This window comes from Sus scrofa, chromosome 17, assembly GCF_000003025.6.
Source record: "Sus scrofa isolate TJ Tabasco breed Duroc chromosome 17, Sscrofa11.1, whole genome shotgun sequence".
Classification (NCBI taxonomy): Eukaryota; Metazoa; Chordata; class Mammalia; order Artiodactyla; family Suidae; genus Sus; species Sus scrofa.
Window position 1 is genome coordinate 48080024 of NC_010459.5, and position 22469 is coordinate 48102492.

The following is a 22469-nucleotide window of genomic DNA, read 5'->3' on the forward strand; positions in this document are numbered from 1 at the left end:
AGACCCAATTATAAGTGTTTTTTGAAGTTCTTCAAGTGGTTTATAATATGTGCCAAAGTTGAGACCTCTGTTCTATAAAAATGCTTCTCAGCCCTGGGGAGCTTTTACAAAAACAGTGGCTAGCCCTAATCCTTCAGGAAAGCAAATGAGAATGTCTTGGAGATGGGATCAGGGCAGCAGCTTGCTGGGTATCCCAGATAATGAGTATCCAGGCTAGGAACCACTTGTCTAGGTGATGTCAAAATGCACTCTCTTGTTCTGACCTACTGACTCCCAGTGATTGTAAAAGAAGTGCCCCTCGCAGGCTTCAGGGGCAAGGGAACCCTCCCAGGGTCAGTGTCAGCATCCTCTGTTTATTTCTATCCTAGCTGGCAGCAGTTTGGCCAACTTCAGAGCAGCCACGCCTCTAGGGCCGGGATGCACTCCTGTGGCCCTGCTCCAGAGTGGCTGCAGGTCTTCACTCATACTTGCAGAAATCCTTAAGTCCTTTGGGCAGGTGGAGCCCGTCGATGGCCAACCGGTGCACCACGCTCCTCTGGATCACCAGGCGGCACAGGGTCTGCAGGGATGGCACTGTGGAAAGAAGGTCGTCAAAGGCAAAATGAGCAGGAGGGTGGGGCCGAGGCTGAGACCAGGTAGAGCTAGGTCTTTGTTCCCATTTTGTCATCAATTTGAGCAAGTCCCTTCTCCTCCCTGGGCCCAGCCTGGCTCGGGGCTGTTCTTGAGATCAAGATAAGCACCTCTTTCACAACCCTTTCACAAAGCTGCAGGCCTCTTTCTATTATAGCAGCCCGCATGCTCCTTTCCCCCTTGCTTAGCAGCTTCTGGGGCAGAGGTAGTGTCTGATTTACCCCTGCAACCCCAGCCTCCAGCACACGCCTGACACAGAGTGGGTTCTAGTTCACTGAATTCATAAAATGTAGTGAGAGGTATAAATACAGGGCTGCCATGAACCAGACCTCAGGATTAAGAAGCTCTCACCCGGGGTGGGTAATGCCTTTAAGCTGGTATGCCCAAATCTTTGAGCTTTTGTCTAATAAGCACATAGTTCCCAAAGAGAACCAAAATCTAAAATCAGTTTAGAATCCATGCCCTAGGTTAATTCAGAAAATATTGGCAAAGCCAGAAGGGAAGTTAGAGGGTGTCATAATCAACCACAGCCAAGATGGGTAAGTGGGGAGCCTGGGGGTGGGCTTGCCCCAGATCACAAGCAGAGGCATTTTCCCCAACTTCTAAAGCAAGGCCTTGCTAGCTGGCTTGGAGTCCTAGCCGGTTTGGTTCCTGTCCCAACGTTGGGCCAGGAGGGGCTGCTGCCCTGGGGGTGGGATACCTACAGCCATACTCGAGCTGGACCAGGCGCACGCTCTTGGTGGAGGCAAAGACGTCCACCACCGCATAGAGGGGCTGGGCGGCTGGCAGCCCCCGGGCGCTGGGGCCCATGTCCTCGCCATTGATGATGATATGCATGTCAGCTGTGCCATCCGGGCGCGGGCAGAAGAGAACGCCCAGGCGGCTCCTGCGCGCAGTCGGAGGCAGCACGTTCAGCTCATAGAGCTGGTCCAAGAGGTGGCTATATAGCCCGGGCCGGCTGCGGCCCACCAGGCGGTCGCGGGGAATGCGAAACTGCTCGATGCACAGATACGGTTCCACCAGGAGGGCCGCGGGGCGGCTGGGGGCCACAGCCTCTGCCTCCAGCTGGCCGTCCCGGGGCACGCGGTTGTGATGGCGCGTGATGGCGAAGACCCAAGTGTGGCCAAGGCTGACCAGGTCGGGCAGCGAAAACTCCGGCACGGCGGCCAGACTGGCGGGGTCCAGGGCAGTCAGGCCGAGGCGCAGGTGCCCGCACCAGCCCAGCTCTTTCTCCTCGATCTCCACCAGGAACACCTGGCCGGGGGCCAACGGCTCGCGACTGAAGCAAACGCCGTGGGCGAAGCTCTCCACGCGTGTGGCCCTCGTCCCGGAGGGGTCCACACGGATGTTGGCACCGTGAACCCAGTGGAAGCGGGTGGGAGGGGGCTCGGGGCGCGCGGTTCCCAAGGACGCATCCAGTTCCATGGGGTTGGAGACAGCAGCCATCTCCCGGCCATAAGGCGGGCCAGCCAGCGGGCGCTGGGGGCTATTTTGGGCAGAGGGTTCAGTGACAGCGGGAACACCATGTAAGGTATTGCCCCCACCCCGACTCCCTTCCCCGAGGCTCTGCCCGGGGGTCCTAGCGCCGCTTGCTCAGCCATCCAGCCTACGACGGGGTCCCCGACAGGCTGGAGGAGCCTGGCCATCCACACCCCGGTCATCTGACCGGCGCCCGGGATACGACCTGCGGACCTTCACCCAGCATGAATCGCCAACGCCACGGCTCCCTCGGTCCCCACCCCCACCCCCACCCCGGGTCCCCAGGGACCGGGGAAGGGCGGGAGGAAGACTATCACATGATGCCAGAGCACACGTGACTCGAGATACACATGACTTCCCGTCCCGGGGCACCTCCTGAAGAACAAGGACGCGGGGGAGCAGAGGTGAGGGGTATCCGGAGGCTGGAAGCGATCCTGGAGGCTGGAAGGGAGGCGGCAGGGGGAGCCGGGGTTGGGCCGGGGCTTCCCTCGCGGATGAGCCGCCAGCTCCTGCCCAGCGGCGGCTGAGCAGCCAGGGAGGGAGCGAGTCAACAGCCGGCACCCGCTTCCTGCCGCAGATGGTTCGAGCCGCGCTGTCGCCGCCGTTCCTCCTGCCGCTGCTGCTGCTCTCCTGGGCGCCCCGAAGCCAGGCAGCCGCCGACAAGGACGAGATCCAGTGCCTGCCCGGACTGGCCAAACAGCCGTCTTTCCGCCAGTACTCTGGCTACCTCCGAGGCTCCGGCTCCAAGCACCTGCACTACTGGTCTGCAGCCCTGCCTCCCAGGGCGGGGTTTGGAGCGGCGCGGCGATGCCCACCAGGGGAGAGAGTGGGGGGACGGGAGGTTCTTAAGACCCCTGCCGGAGTCTGGGAGCGGGGAGGGCTGGAAGGAGCGCCCCCCCACCCGCACTCACCCTAGCCTGACTCCCCTCCAGGTTTGTGGAGTCCCAGAAGGATCCCAAGAGCAGCCCTGTGGTGCTTTGGCTCAACGGAGGGCCAGGCTGTAGCTCCCTGGACGGGCTCCTTACTGAGCACGGCCCCTTCCTGGTGAGTGCACAGAGGAGACGGTTCCCAAAAGAAAAGACCGGGGAAGACGGAGAAAAGGACTTTGTGATCTTCTAAAAATGTATCTTTTTCCTGAGCTTTTTCTTCATCGGTACCATTGGCTTGACTATTAGTAACTCAGAGGGGTTTTGCCCAGTTGTGAGGTACCCAGCACCCTGGCCCTGGCCCTCCACCCACTTGGCCTTGGGACTTAGTCATCTCTCCTCCACAGGTCCAGCCCGATGGTGCCACCCTGGAGTACAACCCCTATTCTTGGAACCTGGTAATGCCACCGCTGTGGGTCCTATGGAGGTGTCTGGGCACTTGGATGCAATGGGGTGCCCTCCTCAGCCTGTTTTCACTTCCCTTCTAGATTGCCAATGTGTTGTACCTCGAGTCCCCAGCTGGGGTGGGCTTTTCGTACTCCGATGACAAGTCTTATGCGACCAATGACACGGAAGTGAGTCCGGTGCCTGCACGCATGCCCCAGCCCTCCCCGGTTGGCGTGATGTGGGAGAGAAAGAGCATAGCCTTGGGGTCCCTCTGTGGCTCTGTCACAGGCTACCTGCGGTGACTGGGACAAGTCACATCCTCTTGCATAAACGGGGAGGGTTGGTCATTATCTCCGAGATTCTTTCTGGCGCAGGTACCAACACTTCTTGAACCCCTCCATCCTGCCATCCTCAGGTCGCCCAGAGCAATTATGAAGCCCTTAAAGATTTCTTCCGCCTTTTCCCGGAGTACAAGGACAATGAGCTTTTCCTGACCGGAGAGAGCTACGCCGGCATCTACATCCCCACTCTGGCCGTGTTGGTCATGCAGGACCCCAGCATGAACCTGCAGGTGCCCGGGGGCTGCAGGAAGGAAGGGAGGCATCATGGGGCCACAGCCTTGGGGTTAGCAAGGTCCAACAGATCAACACCTCCATCCAACTTAGTCTTCCTTCCTAACGTCCCTGCCACTAGCTGGCCTCTCTCTGGCCTGTGTGCCTCCCAGACAGGAAGCTCTGCTGTCAGGCTGCCAGCTTGTTTACAGTGGGTGGCCTTCCCCACCTACCACTCCCACAAACCACCCTGGGCTTCACCTTCCAGATTGCAGAAGGTCTGGGTGGAGGTCATGGGAGGCTCTTCCTCCTCACTGTCCAGATGAGCTGAACGCCCTGGGTGTTTCACAGGGGCTGGCTGTGGGCAATGGACTCTCCTCCTATGAGCAGAACGACAACTCCCTGGTCTATTTCGCATACTACCACGGCCTTCTGGGGAACAGGTATGCGAGGGGACTGTTGGCCAATCTCGGGGGTTGGGCAGGTCACAGGACCTCGGGTCTGTCCTCCAGGCATATACTGTCCCAGGCCGTACCCTGGTTTATGAGCAGAAGGTGGGGGTTGGGGTTGCTAGAAGGGTTTGGTGCTGAAAGGTCAAAGAATTGAGATCAAAACAGAAAGGGATCAAGTGGGGCCGGCAGTATGGCCCCAGGGCAGCCAAGTTGGGGACCTACGTACCATGCCCTGTGATATATGTCCTTGTCCCCTAGGCTCAGGGCCCTTGGGTCCAGACCCTGATGGGAGGTTGAGAAGGTGGGGTCCTCAGCAATTTTCACTCATCTCCGCAGGCTCTGGTCTTCCCTCCAGACCCACTGCTGTTCTCAAAACAAGTGTAACTTCTACGACAACAAAGACCCAGACTGCGTGACCAGTGTGAGGTTCTGCCCCGGCTCTGACAGTTCCCATCCCCTCTCTGGGGACTCCTTGTCCCCCATCCCCCATTGCTTCCTATCCTGCTCCCTTCAACCATTTGGTGTTCTCTGGACACATGAATTTTGATGTGTTCCCACACTACTTCCTGTGACTTCCTGGGCAAATCTTGTCACCCCTGTGAGGAGGAAGGACTTCTCATTATCCAGCATCTGCCATGTGCCAGGACTGTGTTGAATTATGGCAATGTAGACCGTTCCATCTTCAAGAGTCTCCTTCCAGGGAGTTCCCGTCGTGGCTCAGTGGTTAACGAATCTGACTAGGAACCATGAGGTTGCGGGTTCGATCCCTGGCCTTGCTCAGTGGGTTAAGGATCTGGTGTTGCCGTGAGCTGTGGTGTAGGTCACAGACGCAGCTCAGATCCCGCGTTGCTGTGGCTCTGGCCTAGGCCGGTGGCTGCAGCTCCAATTAGACCCCTAGCCTGGGAACCTCCATATGCCGTGGGAGCGGCTCTAAAAAAGGCAAAAAGCCAAAAAAAAAAAAAAAAGAAAGAAAGAAAAAAAGAGTCTCCTTCCAAAGAAATCATATTAAAAAAAAACCAAACCCCTCTTATGGCTCAGTGGGTTAAGAACCCCACTAGTATCCACGAGGATGCAATCTGATCCCTAGTCTTGCTCAGTGGGTTAAGGATCTGGTGTTGCCACAAGCTGTGATGTATGTAGGTCACATATGCAGCTCAGATCCTAGGTATCTGTGGCTGTGGCGTAGGTTGAAGCTGCAGCTCTGATTCAACCCCTAGTCGGGGAACTTCCATATGCCTCAGGTGTGACTGTATTATAAAGAAGTAAAAAAAAGGAGTTACCCATTGTGGCTTAGTGGTAACAAACCTGACTAGTATCCATGAGGATTCGGGTTCAATCCCTGGCCTCGCTCAGTGCATTAAGAATCTGGTATTGCTGCAAGCTGCAGTATGGGTCACGGACAGGGCTCTGATCTGGCGTTGCTGTGGCGGTGGTGTAGACCGGCAGCTGCAGCTCCGCACTGACTCCTAGCCCGGGAACTTCCATATGCCCAGGGTGCAGCTCTAAAAGAGAAGAAGAGAGAGAGGTCGTATGGTCCCCCCGTTTTCCAGATGAGGAGATGGGCCAAGAATGTCAAAGTCCTTGCCTGAAGTCACTGTGATAAGAGCCAGAGGCATTAGGATGTGGACCCAGGACTAGCAGATTCTTTGCACTGAGCCTGTCTCCCTGCCTGTGGCGAAAAGTGGGGCAAGGATGATGACAAGGCCAAGTAGGAAAGCAGTAAATCTTAGGGTGTCTTGGAGAGGTCGTGGGGGCCATGCTTCAGTAAAGCTTAGGGGCTTCGTGTGTCGTTGCAGCTTCAGGAAGTGTCCCACATCGTAAGCAGCTCTGGCCTCAACATCTACAACCTCTACGCCCCGTGTGCTGGAGGGGTGCCCAGCCATTTAAAGTAAGCCCAGCCCTGTGCCCCTTGTGCCAACCCCAGCCCCATCGGGAGGCCCAGGCACCCATCACCCCCTTCGCTTGCAGGTATGAGAAGGACACCATCGTGGTCCCAGATCTGGGCAACATCTTCACTCGCTTGCCACTCAAGCGGATCTGGCATCAGGTATGCAAGGGCCTGGGCTTCCTCCCAGCGGAGCGGGGAGGGACGGGACAGGAGAGCGAAGATCCTGACCCTCTGTCTGTGCCCCCCAGACACTGCTGCGTTCTGAGGGGAGGGCGAACCTGGACCCCCCCTGCACGAACACAACAGCCGCCTCCACCTACCTCAACAACCCGTATGTCCGGAAGGCCCTCCACATCCCCGAGCAGCTGCCCCAATGGGACATGTGCAAGTGGGTTTCTGTGGGTGCTCATGGACTGGGGGGTGTCAGGCTGTTGGGCATCAGAAAGAGTCCCAGGGACCCTTTGACTAGGGTTTCTCAGTGGGGCGTGATGGGTGTTTGGGGCGTGACAGTGCATTGTACAGCAGAATGTTCAAGACCTCTGACCCCAAAGCTGATTGACATTCAGCCACTTCATTCTTTTTTTTTTTTTTTTGTCTTTTCTAGGGCTGCACCCTCGGCGTATGGAGGTTCCCAGGCTAGGGGTCCAATCAGAGCTGTAGCTGCTGGCCTACGCCAGAGCCACAGCAATGCCAGATCCGAGCCAAGCCTGTGACCTACACCATAGCTCATGGCAACGCTGGATCCTTAACCCCCTGAGAGAGGCCAGGGATTGAACCTGCAGCCTCATGGTTCCTAGTCAGATTCATTAACCCCTGAGCCACGACGGGAACTCCAAGCCACTTCATTCTTTCCTCTCTCTCTCTCTCTCTTTTTTTTTATGCAGAAGTTCCCAGGCCAGGGATTGAAGCCAGGCCATAGCAGTGACAACACCAGATCATTAACCGCTAGGCCACCAGGGAACTCCCAGCCACTTCATTCTTTAACAGCCACATTGGTGGTTAAAAAAATCAGTAACTTCCGGAGTTCTCTTGTGGTATAGCAGGTTAAGGATCTGGCATTATCACTGGGTTGCTGCTTGGCACAGGTTCAATTCCTGGCCTAGGAACTTCCATACGCTGTGGGTACAGCCAAAAAAAAAAAAAAAGTTAATCATTTCCGTAGTATTTAGTGAGCAGACACTCTCCCATCCCCTGCCCCTCCCCAATTCTAGTATCATGCCAGCTGCCTAGATCTGTTATAACCCTGCAAGTAAGAGCATGATCCCTGGCATAGCAGGGGCCACTCGAGTCCATTCTGATTGGTCGAGTGCAACCCCTCTAGAGTCATGCCAGCTGCATCCCAGTCATTGTAACAAAATGTACACATTTGTAAATGCAAGTGGGTTGGAGACCTCTGAATTCCAGCGCCCCATCCAGGTAAGTCCTAAAGGGGTTACCGCCCAAGAAGGGACTGAATCCCAGCTGTCTGCCTCTTAGGATGGAGCTTGGGAAGAGGCGGGGATGGGAGAGAGGTCTGATCTCTTGTCCCTTTTTCTCCCTCGACCTGGTCTTCCTGCCCACGTGCTCCTGCAGCTTCCTGGTGAATATCCAGTATCGCCGTCTCTACCAAAGCATGTACAGCCAGTACCTGAAGCTGCTCACCCCGCAGGTGAGCAGGGGCAGCACAGCTGGGTCCACCAGCAGCCTCAGGGCACTAGAGCAGCATGGCAAGGCGGGGGCTCCTTTAGGGCGCCACTCAGGACAGGGGAAGCTGAAACTCCAAGAAGTGAAGTCACTTGCCCGAGGTCCTCTGGTTGGCAGGGTCAGGATTCAAACCTGGCTCTGTCCCCACCTTGTGCTCCTCTGCTGGAGGAGGCTGAGGGGTCTGCATCAGCCAAGGAACCTTGAGAGTGAGAAGACCTAGTCAGATGGTGTTACAAACAGGAGTTCCTGTTGTGGCTCAGAGAACCCGACATAGTATCCATGAGGATGTGGGTTCCATCCCTGGCCTTGCCCGGTGGGATAAGGATCTGATGTTGCCTCAAGCTGCAGTGTAGGCCAAAGATGCAGCTCAGATTCAGTGTTGCTGGCTGTGGTGTAGGCCGGCAGCTGCAGCTCTGATTTGACCCCTAGCCTGGGAACTTCCATGCACCACAGATGGGGCTCTAAAAAAAAAAAAAAAAAAAAAGATAGTGCTACAAACAGAAGTCCGGGGTGGGAGCGGGATCTGTCCACAATCACCTAGGAGACACAGGCAAAGCCAAGTTCGGACCAGGTTCTGTACAGCTCAGTGGCTCCCTAGGGTCCGGTTGCCTGGGTACAAGTCCCTGCCATATGACCCTGGGCAAGTTTCTCACCTATCCTGAGACTTGATCTCCCAGCCATATGATGGAGCTACCAGTGGTGTCTACCACTTTCACAGGTAAAGCATTTAGCAGGGCCCTGGGCCTGTAGGAAGCAGTCAGAAAACACAAGCATTTCCTGGTTCATGCCATCTGGCTGAGCCTCCCGTATTCCCCGAGGGGTAGGGCTTGAACTGGGGAAGGGTCGAGACCTGGGCTTGTTCCAAAGCCGCCATTTTACCCCGGACCCTGCTTCAGAAATACCGGATCCTGCTGTACAATGGCGATGTGGACATGGCCTGCAATTTCATGGGAGATGAGTGGTTTGTGGATTCCCTCAACCAGAAGGTAAGGCAGGGCTCCTGGCTCCGGGGTAGGGCCGCTTGGCTGGGGCCGACGAGAGGGCAAACCTGGAGGAGCTCCCGGCCCCTGAGGTCTCGCTGGCAGCGACAAGCAGAGCCGTGATGATAGGGCCGCCGTAGCTGCTAAGTCTCTCCTGGTGCGGCAGATGGAGGTGCAGCGCCGGCCCTGGTTGGTGGACTACGGGGACAGCGGGGAGCAGATCGCTGGCTTCGTGAAGGAGTTTTCCCACATCGCCTTCCTTACCATCAAGGTAGGAGCAGCGGGGCTAGAGGGGATGGGGCAGGACCCCATCCTTTCGTCCTGGCCTCCTTTTGTGCTGGCTTACCCGCGGGCCCCTGGAAGGGCAAGGCGGGGGCTGGGGGGATTTGAAGGGGCAGGGAGACGGTCCCTGGCTGGAGGGATCCAGTTGGGAGAAGGAAGCACCCAGGAGCAGGGGTTGTCCTGGGGGGACCCTCACGAAGCTTTGCTCTTCAGGGCGCCGGACACATGGTCCCCACCGACAAGCCCCAGGCTGCCCTCACCATGTTCTCCCGCTTCCTGAATAAGCAGCCGTACTGAGGACCACGGGGACCAGCCCCCCCTCCGCCCCCACCGCCCGATCCAGCCCTTCCCAGCCTCTCCTGCTAGAAAGGAGATCCTCACTGATGCAAAATGCCCCTGTGGGGCAGGTCCCTGCCTCCACAACTACCCCCACCTGCCCCTCCCCACCTCCACAGCCCTGTGCATCCCAGACCTGGCCCCCCAGCGCCCCACTTAGACAGCCTGGGGGGGAGTTTGCACTTTATTCCCGGCTGGGGTGGGGCCCAGCCCCTCCCTGCTTAAAGAATGCTCTTCGTGCACTGATCGCATCCCAGGAACACAGCAGAGCTCAGGACAGCCCATGGGAGGCCGGACGGACTGTAATTGATGGCTTGACAGTGATTATGGAATAAAATTGGGTACAATTTAAAACCCGTCTTCTCTGTGGCCCTGGAGGTTAGAGAGGACACTATAGGCATGGGGGGTGGGGGGGAATGAGAGGCATCGGAGTCCTGGATGCAGCTGCTGGGGTGGGGGCTGAGGGCTCAGACAGCTGCCGTGGAGGGGGGCGGGGCACTGGATGCTTGGGGCCCCCTGGTGTCGGCAGGCCGGTTCTTCTCAATCACCTCTCGGAGCCCTTTGGCAAAGTGGAGGTCAGCCCCGATGGTGAGGAAGCCCTGTGCATGGGACAGAAGAGAAAGTCTCTTCATTCCATTACTGAGACCAGAGTTCAGAGACAGAGACAAGAGTCTTTGACTTCAATCTAGTGGGAGAAGCAGCGCAGCAAAGCGGTTCCTAGAAGGCCCCATGAAGGATGCTGAAATAGAAGCCGCAGGAACACAGCCCGTGGATGTCAAGGAGGGCTTCCTGGAGGAGGCGTGCTCTTAGCTAAGACCTGAAAGGTTAGTAGGCGTTGGGGGTGGAATCAGGGAAGGGTGTTCCAAGGTGAGGATGCAGCCGGTGCAAAGGGCTGGAGGAGTGTGATGCAAGATTCAGAGTGAGAGGTGGCAGTTGATAAAGGAGAAGCCAGGGATCCAGTCACACAGGGCACAGAAACTACTCACTGCGTTGTTTGTCACCACCTCGCGCACAAAGTTGATACCCTCGGGGAGTGGGATCTGCACCCCTCGCCAGGTCCGCTCTGCGGATGGGAACAGCAGCTCAGGCTGGGCCCCCCAGCTCCCCGTCCCCCCATCCCCCCCACCCCCCACCCTACCATTGAGCATGGGCATCACCCCAATCTGCAGCATGGTCTTCAGAGGGGCCTGCAGCGGGATCAGCTGGGAAGGAGGAGAGAGGGAGTCAGGGCAGCGAGTAGGGGGTGGGCCTGCCCCCAGACTTGACCCCACCCCACCTTGACCCCACCCCACCCCACCCCCACCACCCACCACCCATCATGACTCACTGCCAGTGACTCCAGTGCAGACTGGTTCGAGTAGATTCTGAACCTGTCATGGGGTGGGGGAGGTGGGGGGGTGGAGAGAAGGGGCCAGTGGGCACAAGCCCTGGAAGCTCCCCCTCCCCAGGTCACCCAGGCCTACCCACCAGAAGCCCGTGAGTTTAGTCTTCGATGCTACACTTTTCCTACAGGTTTTACCACTTTCCAGGTGTGTATCTTTGGGGTTTTTTGTTTTTTTGTTTTTGTCTTAAAGGGCTGCACCTGCAGCATATGTAATTTCCTGGGCTAGGGGTCAAATCAGAGCTACAGCTGCCTGCCTATGCCACAGCCACAGCCACATGGGATCCGAGCCTTGACTGTGACCCACACCACAGTTCACGGCAACACCCGATCTTTAACCCACTAAGTGAGGGCAGGGATCGAACCCACATCCTCATAGATACTAGTCGGATTCGTTTCCACTGTGCCACAACAGGAACTCCGCGGGTGTGTATCTTTTGGATAAGTCTTTTCTCCCACTTTGGGTCTCTTTTTCTCCAAGCCTGCTCCCTTTTATTTGTTGAGCACCTCCTGTATACCAGACTTCTGCTGACAGCGTGTGTTACCTGCTGTTGCATGAGTTACATGTGTTGTTTGCTTTTATTTAGCAAAACTTTGAGTGTTTACTCCCTGCCAGATATTATGCATGTTAAAAAGTTAAATATCATGAAAATATTTGTGCCACTTGATTTAATCCTCATAACAACCCTAAGAAATAGGTACTATTACAATTTGCAAGAGGCAGATGAGGGCCAGACAGATTAAGTAATTTGCATAAGGTCATACAACTGGTGAGCTGCAGAACCTGATTCTAGTCTAGGCTCTTAATCACCCTGCTTCATTTCATTTCACTCCCTAGAACAACTGCTGTGCGACAGAACTTTCTGGAGTTCCCGTCGTGGCTCAGTGGTTAGCAAACCCAACTAGTATCCAGGAGGACCTGGGTTCAGTCCTTGGCCTCATGCAGTGCGTTAAGGATCCAGTGGTGCAGGTCGCAGATATGGCTCGGGTCCTGCATTGCTGTGCCTGCGGTGTAGGCCGGCAGCTACAGCTCCAGTTCAACCCCTAGCCTGGGAACCTCCATGTGCCGCAGATGTGGCCCTTAAAAAAAAAAAAATCTGTCATTGCTGTGAGCTGCAGTGTAGGTCACAGACACAGTTCGGATCTGGTGTTGCTGTGGCTGTGGTGTAGGCTGGCAGCTGCAGCTCCCATTTGACCCCTAGCCTGGGAACTTCCATATGCTGAGGGTATGGCCCTGAAAAAAATTTTTAAAAAAATCACAAAGCTAAGTTGCTCCAAAATCCAGGTTCTGCACTTTGCTGTACGACTTTGGGCACATCACTTAACCTTTCCGGGCCAGCTTGGTCCTCTCATAATACCTGCTCTGCCTGCCTCCGGGTGCTGAAAATGCAGAGAAGTCATACTTAATGAAGCACTTTTTGTTGTTGTTGTTTGCCATAGTTTTGAGATGGGATCTCAGTTTGAACCTGGGCTGCAGCAGTGAAAGCGCTGAGTCCTAACCACTAGACCACCAGGGAACTCCCCCAGGAAACACTTTTTATGCATTAACAAGACCCCAGCTTCCCAGTGAGTGAATTTTAGCTCCCCAGCATGGCTGCGCGGGTGAGATGATCCTGAAGACACTGAGGCTCAGAAAGGTTACAGGCTTGCCCAAAACCTTTGGACACCTGCCCACCTGCGCAGGTCCAGCTGTGTGCGCAGCGCCTTCCCCCGGAGGGCCATCTTGGCGCTCAGTCGGGCATCCTGTGTAGAAAAGTGGGGAGGTTGGTGTTACCAACCCAAAGGGTGTCCACCACCCTCGTGGCCCTGACCCTCTGCAGTCCCCACTCTGGGGTCCGCACCATGGTCATGCTGGACAGCTGGACCTCAGGCTGGCCGGGTGGGACCAGGGCAATGGTGACACTGGCGGTGACGGAGATGGTGGTGCCCGAGGGCTTGATGGTGCAGCGCGGTGGTGCCATGACCCGCAGCTCCAGCTTCAGCGGAGAGTCAATCACGGCCGGGCTCTGGGGAGGGCGGCAGAGCAGGGAGGGTGGGTCAAGTCCCAGATCTGTTCCCTGGTGAGTCCCCGGGGAGGAAGGGTGGCTCTAGCTCTCCCCTCTAAGAGCCCAGAAACACAAATGGGAAGACTGGTCTGGCTTCCAGAACCCTCCAGAATTGTGTCCAGCCTCTGCCTTTGGTCAGACAAGGGGATGTCTCATTCTAGGAATGCCCCCTTCCTTCTCTCTCTGCTTTCCTGAGTTCCCAGTATGCAAGATCCATCTCCAGTCCAGAATCCTCGGGGGCAGTCTCCTGGCACTAAGTATCCCATCCCCCCGCTGTATCTATTTTCGCAGAACTGCTGAGCTATTTCTTCTACAGGCAGTGTAGTGACCAGGTACGTACTTTTCAGCCAACATTTCACGTGTGTTAGCTCATTTAAGCCTCACGAGGCGTGCCCATCGTGGCTCAGTGGTTAACGAATCCAACTAGGAACCATGAGGTTGCGGGTTCGGTCCCTGCCCTTGCTCAGTGGGTTAAGGATCCGGCATGGCTGTGAGCTGTGGTGTAGGTCGCAGACGCAGCTCGGATCCCGCATTTCTGTGGCTCTGGCATAGGCCAGCAGCTACAGCTCTGACTGGACCCCTAGCCTGGGAACCTCCATATGCTGTGGGAGCGGCCCTAGAAAAGGCAAAAAGACAAAAAAATAAAAAATAAACAAACCTGACAATAACAGTGTGAAACAGGTATTATTATTATAATACCCATTTTTAAAATGGGGAAATTGGGGGCTAGAGAAGTTAAGTAACTTGTGCTATTATTCAGTCACAGAACTGGGACTCTGACCCGGGCAGTCTGGGAACACAGTCCACGCTCTTAACAATGTTTGGCCACGATGATGGTGATGCTGATGACAAGGACAGCAAGCATAGCAGCTAGTGTGGCTTGAGCACTGCCTCTGCATCAGGTGTTGTTCTAATTACTTTACATGTATTGATCCATTTACTCCTCATGACAACCCAGGGAGCTTGCAAAGTATAGAGGAGAAAGGAAGCATGACTTGGAATCACACAGATTCAATCCAAGTTCAAGTTCGAGCTCCATCATTTACAACATAAAACCAAGGACAAGTCCTTTACTGTTCACTGAAATAGTTCTTTTTTTGAGGGGGGTTGTGTTTTTAGGGCCGCACCCACAGTATGGGGAGGTTGCCAGGCCAGGAGATGAATCAGAGCTGTAGATGATGGCCTATGCCACTGCCACAGCAACACGGGATCCTTAACCCACTGCGCAAGGCCAGGGATTGAACCTGTATCCTCAGGGATACTAGTTGGGTTCATTAACCACTAAGCCACAATGGGAGCTCCTGAAATATTTCTTTAAAAATGTTCACTCCAGAAGTCTCCAACTTGGCTCAGAGGCAACTAACCCAACTAGTATCCATGAGGATGCCGGTTCAATCCCTGGCTCTGCTCAGTGGGTTAGGGATCTGGCATTGCTGTGAGCTGTAGTATAGGTCTCAGATATGGCTCAGATCCCTCATTGTTGTGGCTGTGGCATAGGCCGGCAGCTGTAGCTCCGATTCGACCCCTAGCCTGGGAACTCCCATGTGCCATAGGTACGGTCCTAAAAGGACAAAAAGAAAAAAGTTAATTCCTACTGTTCTCCACACTGAACAAGGGAAAAGAAGCAAAAACAAAAACCAAAAAAAAACCCACCTACCATCTATCCATCTATCGGCTGTTAAAGCTCCTACACCTGCCGAGCTTGGGTCGTCAGCCCACCCTCATCACGGCTTCGTGCAGGAGATGGAGCAGGAATAGCACGTCCCCTTCGAGGTGAGAGGATGTGGCCCCAGGTGGGAGCCGGGCCTTCTATCTATGCCACGGCTGCTGCTGGGGAGCTCTGCTTCCCTCACCAGTCCCATCACAGGGGTATGGGTGGTGTGCCCGCTCACCTGGCCACATGCCAACACTCACCAACAGGACAATGCTCCCGAAATAGGTGGCCCTCAGCAGCATGTCCAGGTCATGGGGCACCTGGACAGGGAAACTGGGAGTAAGGCGGGCGCTCCATCACGGGCCCCTACGTGCCCATCCCACAGACAGGCCTGGGCATACCTTGTCCCCCACCAGCGACAGCTTCAGGGCCCCCGCCCGGAAGTAGCTCTCCATGGCAGAGTCGAAGAAGAACTCAGAGAAGGCCACGTACACCATCCGCTCTTCCTCCTGCAGCTGCGGCTCCACCGCCCGGTTGGGCAGGCTCCAGTTCCCCTCAGCCAGGGGATAGAAGGCCCCCTGGGGTTGGAGGATCAGGGTCAGGGCCAAGGCTGCTAGCCCAGCACCCAGGAGTCTCCAGGCCCTATGCCAGGCATTTTGGGGGTGGCGGGGTGTGGGACCCAGTTGCTGTTCTTCAGGGGCTCAACAGGCACGTGCCCTGTTTTGGCCACACCCACAGCCTGTGCAAGTACCCAGGCCAGGGGTCAAACGGGTGCCACAGCAGCGACCCCAGCCATTGCAGTGACAATGCCAAATCCTTAACTCACTGTACCACAAGGGAACTCCAACAGGTACTTTTCTTTAAAAGCAGGGACAGGGAGGTAACTAGAGTGCTTCGAGGGAGCAGTCCCATCAGACTGGAGAAGGGACGCTCAGGAAAGGGCTCGGGGGGAGGTGGCCTTTGAGTGGGCCTTGAACTCTAAGTAGCAGTAATGATGGCAGCTGCCACTTACATACACATAGCACTTCTGTGCCCCTTACTTAGAGCAACTCCAATCCACATGACACCCCAGGAGGTGTCTTTCCTCACTGTATTATCTCCAGTTCCATCTTAGGAAACAGGCAACTGGCTTAAGATCACACAGTGAGTAAGTGGCAGAGCTGGGAGTTGACAGCTGGGAGCTTGTGCTCTGAAACTCTGCTAAGAGTCCCCTGGAGGAGCAAAGGTAAGGGCCATATACTAGCTGAGTGGCCTCAGACAAGTGACATCACCTCCCTGGGCAAGTCTCCACGTCCCTAGAATGAGCATGATGTCAGTACCTGGCTATCTGGGTTGTGAGAGGATGAAATAAGTTTGTGTTCATTAGAGCGGAAATGTTCATTTCCTTCGGGGGAGATGGGGGAAGGCAGCGCATGAGCAAAGGCCCTGAGGTAGGCGGCAAAGGGCATCTCTGGGAAAGAGCAGCTGCAGAGGAACAGGATGAAATTAGAACAGTGGGGCCCGACAGGATTACCAAGGCAGTGCCAGATCCAGGAGCTGAACCTAATGCTGTAGGCAACGGGGAGCCACAGCATCCCCAGCAACGGGAGTGGCTACATCGGAGCTGTGCTTTAGGGAGCTGACACCAGTCACGTAGGGAGAAGGAGGGGGTCTGGTTCCACACACCAGCTGGGCAGCTCACCCGGAATTCCATGTCCAGATTGCTGGTGGAGGCCACGGGATCTTTCAGGAGCGAGTAGTCAATGCCCACCAGCTCGTCCACAGCACCGCGCACTGCGGGGAGGGGCTGGAGTCACGCAAAGCTGTGTGATGTTGGGCAAGGTGCTTGCACCCTCTGAGTCTCAGCTGCTCATTCATAAGATGGTGATTATAATGCTTCCCTCATAGGGTTGTCATGAGGATCAAGTTAGGGGGGTTGGTTGGTTGGTTTTGCAGCCACACCTTTGGCTGAGGGAAGTTCCTGAGCCGGAGACTGAATCTGAGCCCCAGCTGCGACCTATGGGGCAGCTGCCTCAACTCTGGATCCTTTAACTCACTGAGCCGAGCTGGGGATGAAACCCCGCACCTCCGCAGGGGTGCCAAGGCACTGAAGTCAGAGTCTTAACCCACTGCACCACAGCGGGAACCCCAAATTGCTTGTTTTTTTTTTTTTTTTTTGGCGGTGGCGCCAGCAGGTAGAAGTTCCCAAGCTGGGATTGAACCCGAGCCACAGCAGTGACAATGCCAAATCTGTAACCGCTAGGCTACCAGGGAACTCCAGATCAAATTAGTTTTATGTGGAAAGCATTTAGTGCCCGGTGTGCAGCAAGCACTCAACAACGATAGCTATTATAATTGTCATTGTTGTTACAACTACACCTGCTACAGAGGTTTCAACAAGTAACTAACAAAATGGCAGGACATTCCCTTCTGTTAGTGGTTTCCCCTGCCTTCTCCCCATCCAGTGACCTGTGAATGGGTGTGATGATCTCATGGCTTAGGAAAGGGGAACTCGTGTTAATTGAGCACCTATTAAGTGCCCGGTGGTAAACACAGACGAGAATTCACCTTAATTGAGTTCCTATTAAGGGCCAGGTGAGGAACGCAAATGCAGCTCCCCCAGCAAGCACATATTAAAGGCCTTAACAAGCAGCCCCTTAGTTAACCCTCACAGCAACCCCAGGAGAGGCGTGGTCAGCTGAGCAAAGAAGCCAAGGAAGTGAGGGGAGTATTACGTCACACAGGAAGTCAGCAGCAGAGGCTACATTTGAACCCAGGGCTCTTCCACCACAGGGCTTGGAAGGCACCTACTCTACTACCTAACAGCCAGCACCCAGGCTCCTCCACAGCCCCACGCCCGCCCCCACTTCTGCTCCAGGGCAAGGCCCAGAGCCCCCAGCCCCACCAGCACCACTCACCAGGCACAGTGTCCAGGAGGGAGTTGAGAAGCACCATCCCTGCATGGTAGAGCACGGGGCAGATCTGGGAGGCGAGGGCCAGAGTCAAGGCCTTCGAAAGAGAAGGCACACCCACCCCAACTGTCCCCCACCTGCCACTGGCCGCACCTGCTGGTTGAGGAGGAAGCGCATCCCCGAGGTGATGAAAGTGGACAGGAATTCATACACCTTCCTGTGAAAAAGAGAGGCCAGGTAAGTCCAAACCCTGCCCGCAGCCAACCTAGTTCTGGGAAAAATCACAGTGACCAGAGATGGTGGGGGGTGGGAGAAATACCTCTACTTTGACTTGAATTAGCACCTCGTTAATGGAAGTCTTCCATGACTTGGGCTCACATCCCCTTCTCCAGGCTGATTCTCCGGACTTCTTCTACCGCTGCCCCCCCCATCACCCAAATGAATCCACCCAGAGTTCCTCAAACTTGCTCTGAGCATCCTCATCTCCATATGCTTTTTCATGCCATCCCTTCCACCCTCGATGCTCCCACCCTGTATTTCCCTCTTTCTGGGTGTAGATGCTTCCTCTTCCAGGCAGCCCTCCCAGATTAACCTCCTCTGAAAGACACCCCCCTGCCTGCCCCGAGCACTTTCTTGGTCCCTCTCTCAAGGCTCCGATGACAACTGTCTTGTCCTACCCATCAGGCTCTAAGCTTCTTTTCCAATCTTTCCCAGGGCCTGGCAAACGCTGTGTTTTTTGAATAAATAAAAAGTTGGCAGGAGTTGCCCTTGTGGCTCAGCAGTAATGAACCCAACTAGTATCCTCGAGGACGCAGGTTTGATCCCTGGGCCAGCTCAGTGGCTTAAGGATCCAGTGTTGCCGTGAGCTGTGGTGTAGGTCACAGACTTGGCTCAGATCTGGGGTTGCAGTGGCTGTGGTGTAGGCCAGCAGCGGCAGTTCCGATTCAACCTCTAGCCTGGGAACTCCATATGCCATAGGTGCAGCCCTAAAAAGCAAAAAAAAAAAAAAAAAAGTTGGCAGTGTACCAACACCAGATAATGAATTCACCATCTTCTCTCCCCCACCCTCTTCCAGAACTAGTAGAAAGCCCCCTTCTGTGTAATTAGCAGGGAGCTAACAATTATTGAGAACCCAGTCCATGCCCATTGTGTACGCTCATCCTCGCAATGATAAGTAGCGAGCCATGTATTATATGCCAGGTACTGTTCTAAATATTTTTACATAGATTAACACAAACAGTCCTCACAACCAACATCTTATAAAATATGTCCTATTACCATCTCCATCTGACAGAGCTTCAGCGACTTGTCCAAGGTCACACAGCTAGGAAACAGTGGCACTGAGATTTGGACCAGCTGGTCTCACTCCCAAGCCTGTGCGTTTTCCACTGCACTGGCCACACGGGCTGTGGGGCTCAAATGGGGTGCACCTGGGTTGGGGATGGTGCTCACTTGAAGGTTCCTCCAAAGGCTGCGTGCATTCTGGAGACAGAGGCCTGGCAGGAGACGTTGGACACTTTGATCCGGCCAGTGGGATCCCGGGAGAGCTGCAGAGCCGTGTGGATGGAAACGCCCTCGGCGGATGCGTTGATATAGCCCCCATCATAGCTGCGGTGGCACCGGTGGCAGGGTGGGGTGGGGGTGTTAATATTCACTCCAGCTTGGCGCTTCACCAAGTCATCCCTGCCCTCCTCCTTGCCCCCTACATCATCACCCCTCTTAATAAGGCATTATTTACGTCTGCAGTTTATTAGACATTTTATGAAGCCCTGTCAATTCTCAGGAAGTGGGTATGATTGTCCCTATTTGTACAGATGAAGAAACTGAGGCTCAGCAAGGCCAAGGGCTTGTCCACAGCTCCACACCTCCCCCCACCCTTTTGATGCACCCTCCACTCCCCCGAGGGCACCAGGTCCTCACAAGAACCAGTAGAGAAGCTGCCTCCGGAAGCGAAGCCCCAAGGAGCCATTGTTGATTTGTAGCATCAGCTCCTGCTCTGGCTGGAAATGGAGCTCAGAGGATGTCAGCTGCAGCTCCGTGACCTTCACCCTGTGGGAGGCTCCAGGGTCAGCTTTAGGACCAAGAAAATGGGACCCCACCCAACCGTAGTTAATTCAATCCCTCCTTTTCTAGTCCAGGTGGAATGAATTCTTATATTGCCCCTCAAGAGCCCAGCCTGTACTTGGGTGGCTAAAACTTGGGCTAGGGTGGCTCTGAGACTAGCTTCTCTTGACCTAGGTGTTATTTTTATTTTGCTTTTTAGGGCCACACCCACAGCATGTGGAAGTTCCCAGGCTAGGGTTTGAATTGGACCCACGGCTACACTACAGCCACAACGCCAGATCCAAGCCGCATCTGTGACCTACACCGCAGCTCACGGCAACGGCAACGCCAGATCCCTGACCCACTAAGCAAGACTAGGGATGGAACCCGCATCCTCCTGGATAGTAGTCAGATTCGTTTCCGCTGAGCCCTGAGGGGAATGCCCATGATCTAGGTGTTAAAACAGTTTCATCCCATCTCAGAAATCGTGTTGAACTCCCTTCCCCCACGCTGGGATTGCGAGGCCTGGTCCCCACTATCCTAAACTACAGACCTATATCTCCTGTTCCTCTGACCTCTCCCATTAGCTCCACCTCGGAGCCCTGCTCCCCACTCTCATCCTTTGGCAAGTTTCTTGATGCTGCCTCTCTGATGCTCTTTGGCCAGCCTCAATTGCACAGGTTCGGCTTTGCTTTTCTGGGTCCCACCCTCATTCTCTAGGCCACGCCCATCTTCTTAGTCCCGCCTATGTAGGCGGGCTTGTCTTTATCTTTATCTTGGCCTCATCCTGTTTCTTAAGTCTATTTGGCTACGCCCCCATCCCACTCAGCCAGTCTCCCAAGACTCCGTAGGTATTTCTTAAGCCCCGCCCCCAGGGGCTCCCACTTACTCAGAGATGTTGTAGTAGAAGTGGCCTTCCCTGCCCCGCAGATCCGGAATGGTAATGGTCTCCAGCTCTTGCTCCAGAAAGCGCAGCCCCTCCTGCTTCACTGAAGCAGCAGTGAGACCCTTAGCTCCTGCATCGCTGCAGGGGCGACTCCACCCACGCCCGCCCCCCGCCCCCCTGGGCCTTACCCAGCTCCAGCGCCTTGGAGGTGATGCGGATTTTGCAGCCGGGGAGCTCCGCGTGAGCGCCCGCCAGCAGCACTAGGAAGAGGGCCCCTAAGAGGGCCATGGCGCGTGGGCCTGGAGGTGGGGTGGGGTAGAAGGGGTCATCCGGGCCACTAAAACCCCCTCTTCGGATGTCCAATCAGAAGAGGGGGGTGGCCCAGATCTGTAGGCTTGAGATAACTTTTTGGGGAACCTGCAGCCAATAACATTGCCCCCATTGGCATATGTGGAAACTGAGGCTCAGAGAGGACATGTGTCCTGCGCTCTGGCTTCCAGGGGATTTGGGGCACGGAGAAGAGGGAAGGGACATCCTCAGTTCCCTCGTGCAACGGTCATGTGAGGATTTGGGAGCTCCAGGGGACGAACCCCCGCCCGCAACAACAATCTCCCCTTTCCCTGTGCAGAGGGCGGGCTCGCTTGCTTGTTACTATGGTAATGGCTGCAGGAGCATTCCTGGGGGGTGGCTTGCGGTCTCCTAGGCCCCGAGCTCGAGCTCGGAGAAGTAGAGAGGGCAGCCCGCCCGACCTCAGGCTCCCGGGGCTCCCGGCTCCTCCAGGTCCTAAATCCCTGTCTTCGGGATTCTGATGCCACCCCCCCATCTCGGCGCCCCCCTTCAAGGGATCTCTTCCCTACCCCGGGTTCAGTAGACCACGCAGCTGGGCGAGGCTCTTGGGGTGGATGGGGACGCGCCCCAACTCACTCAGCAGTGGAGCTGGTGGTCGGCGCAGTCACGTGGGGAGGCGGGCAGCTCTGAGGATCCGGTCGGCGGGGTCTGGCGGGCAGCTCTGTTTCAGCCGCCTTTATAAAGCCGGGCCTCCCCGACCCCCCTCCTCTCTCCCGCTCTCCCCTCCTCCCTGGGGGTAGGGAGGAGATGGGGCGGGACGCTGGCAGCCGGGAGGGTGGAGAGGGCTGTAAGGAGCCCCGTGACAAGCCCGGCCGCTGTCAAGACAAGTGGGGGACCCAAACCGGCAGGAGCGAGGAGGGAACTGCTGAGGTCGGCCCGCCCAACCTCAGCAGTCCCTGCTTCACCGGGACCTGGGTTCAAATTCCATTTACACATCTCTTCCTGCATGAGCCTAGGCAAGTCACTTCACTTGGGTCCCTGAGCCTCAGTGTCCTCATCAAAATGTGGGTGGCAATGGGAACTACCTCTTAGGACAGGGCAAGCCACAAAGTCATCAGCCAAGGCAGATTTTCACCATCCCTGCCATCCACAACCCCCTGTAGACTCCTCCATGCCAGGCTTCAACACCAGATCCCTTCCCCCAGCCCCCATTTCTTTGTCACTACCTGGGACCTTAAGGGCCCCGACAGCTCTCCCACTGGGGGTTCAAGCAGGTGCCACCAGATCAGGAGGACATCACACAGGCTGCTGGAATCACCCTGAGGGAGGTTTGGCGTTTCCCCAGGGACTGCGGGTTTTTTGGTGAACCTTTGGCACTAGGTTCTCTGCACGTGTACTGCTTACAAGTGTTCCCAGCTCCAAGGGCAGGCGCAGCGTGGGTGCTCGCTCCCTTTTTGTTGTCAAATGTGTGAGAGTGGAAAGGAGAAGCAACGATGATTAATGTCCATTGACCTTGTATACAGCACGAAGCAATCATCCAGGCATGATGCCCAACTAGTCCTGATTTGCCCAGGACTTTCCCATATTTTGAAACGGAAAGTCTCCCTTCCTGGAGCCCCCTCTGTCCCAGGGAACTCAGGATGCTTGATCACCTAGATTAACTTGTCTAAACTTCTTAACAACCTGT

At 55.6% G+C, this 22469-nt stretch overlaps 3 protein-coding genes across 5 annotated transcripts; 1 reads left to right on the forward strand and 2 right to left on the reverse strand.

Moving 5' to 3' along the window:
- Window positions 12-3153, reverse strand: NEURL2 (neuralized E3 ubiquitin protein ligase 2). The gene is made up of 2 exons (XM_001926195.5): window positions 1335-3153; window positions 12-573 (listed from the first exon to the last, which is right to left on the reverse strand). The coding sequence occupies exons 1-2, from the start codon at window positions 2074-2076 to the stop codon at window positions 458-460; spliced, it is 858 nt and encodes a 285-aa protein (XP_001926230.2). The 5' UTR covers window positions 2077-3153; the 3' UTR covers window positions 12-457.
- On the forward strand, window positions 2457-9948 carry CTSA (cathepsin A). Its single transcript, NM_001243629.1, is given in 15 exon segments — window positions 2457-2513; window positions 2687-2871; window positions 3042-3153; window positions 3383-3433; window positions 3524-3610; window positions 3838-3993; window positions 4325-4416; window positions 4762-4846; window positions 6222-6313; window positions 6394-6472; window positions 6562-6701; window positions 7886-7961; window positions 8893-8982; window positions 9143-9247; window positions 9472-9948. Coding segments are annotated over 15 exon segments (1488 nt in total). The 5' UTR covers window positions 2457-2459; the 3' UTR covers window positions 9556-9948.
- PLTP (phospholipid transfer protein) lies at window positions 9766-21581 on the reverse strand. Of its 3 annotated transcripts, none has more exons than XM_021077290.1 (16): window positions 21419-21581; window positions 20683-20793; window positions 20498-20597; window positions 19486-19614; window positions 19018-19173; window positions 17719-17782; window positions 17572-17635; window positions 16356-16447; window positions 15076-15252; window positions 14935-14994; window positions 12817-12981; window positions 12651-12718; window positions 10922-10964; window positions 10733-10796; window positions 10581-10657; window positions 9766-10193 (listed from the first exon to the last, which is right to left on the reverse strand). In XM_021077290.1, the coding sequence occupies exons 2-16, from the start codon at window positions 20780-20782 to the stop codon at window positions 10062-10064; spliced, it is 1491 nt and encodes a 496-aa protein (XP_020932949.1). In that variant the 5' UTR covers window positions 20783-20793; window positions 21419-21581; the 3' UTR covers window positions 9766-10061.

Excerpts from the sequence above, each read along its gene's own strand:
- NEURL2 (XM_001926195.5), bottom strand. The coding sequence starts at position 2,076 with ATGGCTGCTGTCTCCAACCCCATGGAACTGGATGCGTCCTTGGGAACC. Across the intron at positions 574-1,334 it reads GGTCCAGCTCGAGTATGGCT|TGCCATCCCTGCAGACCCTG; the intron begins GTAGGTATCCCA and ends TTCTTTCCACAG.
- PLTP (XM_021077290.1), bottom strand. The coding sequence starts at position 20,782 with ATGGCCCTCTTAGGGGCCCTCTTCCTAGTGCTGCTGGCGGGCGCTCAC. Across the intron at positions 15,253-16,355 it reads ATCTGGACATGGAATTCCGG|GGGGCCTTCTATCCCCTGGC; the intron begins GTGAGCTGCCCA and ends CTCCAACCCCAG. Across the intron at positions 14,995-15,075 it reads TGTCGCTGGTGGGGGACAAG|GTGCCCCATGACCTGGACAT; the intron begins GTATGCCCAGGC and ends TTCCCTGTCCAG.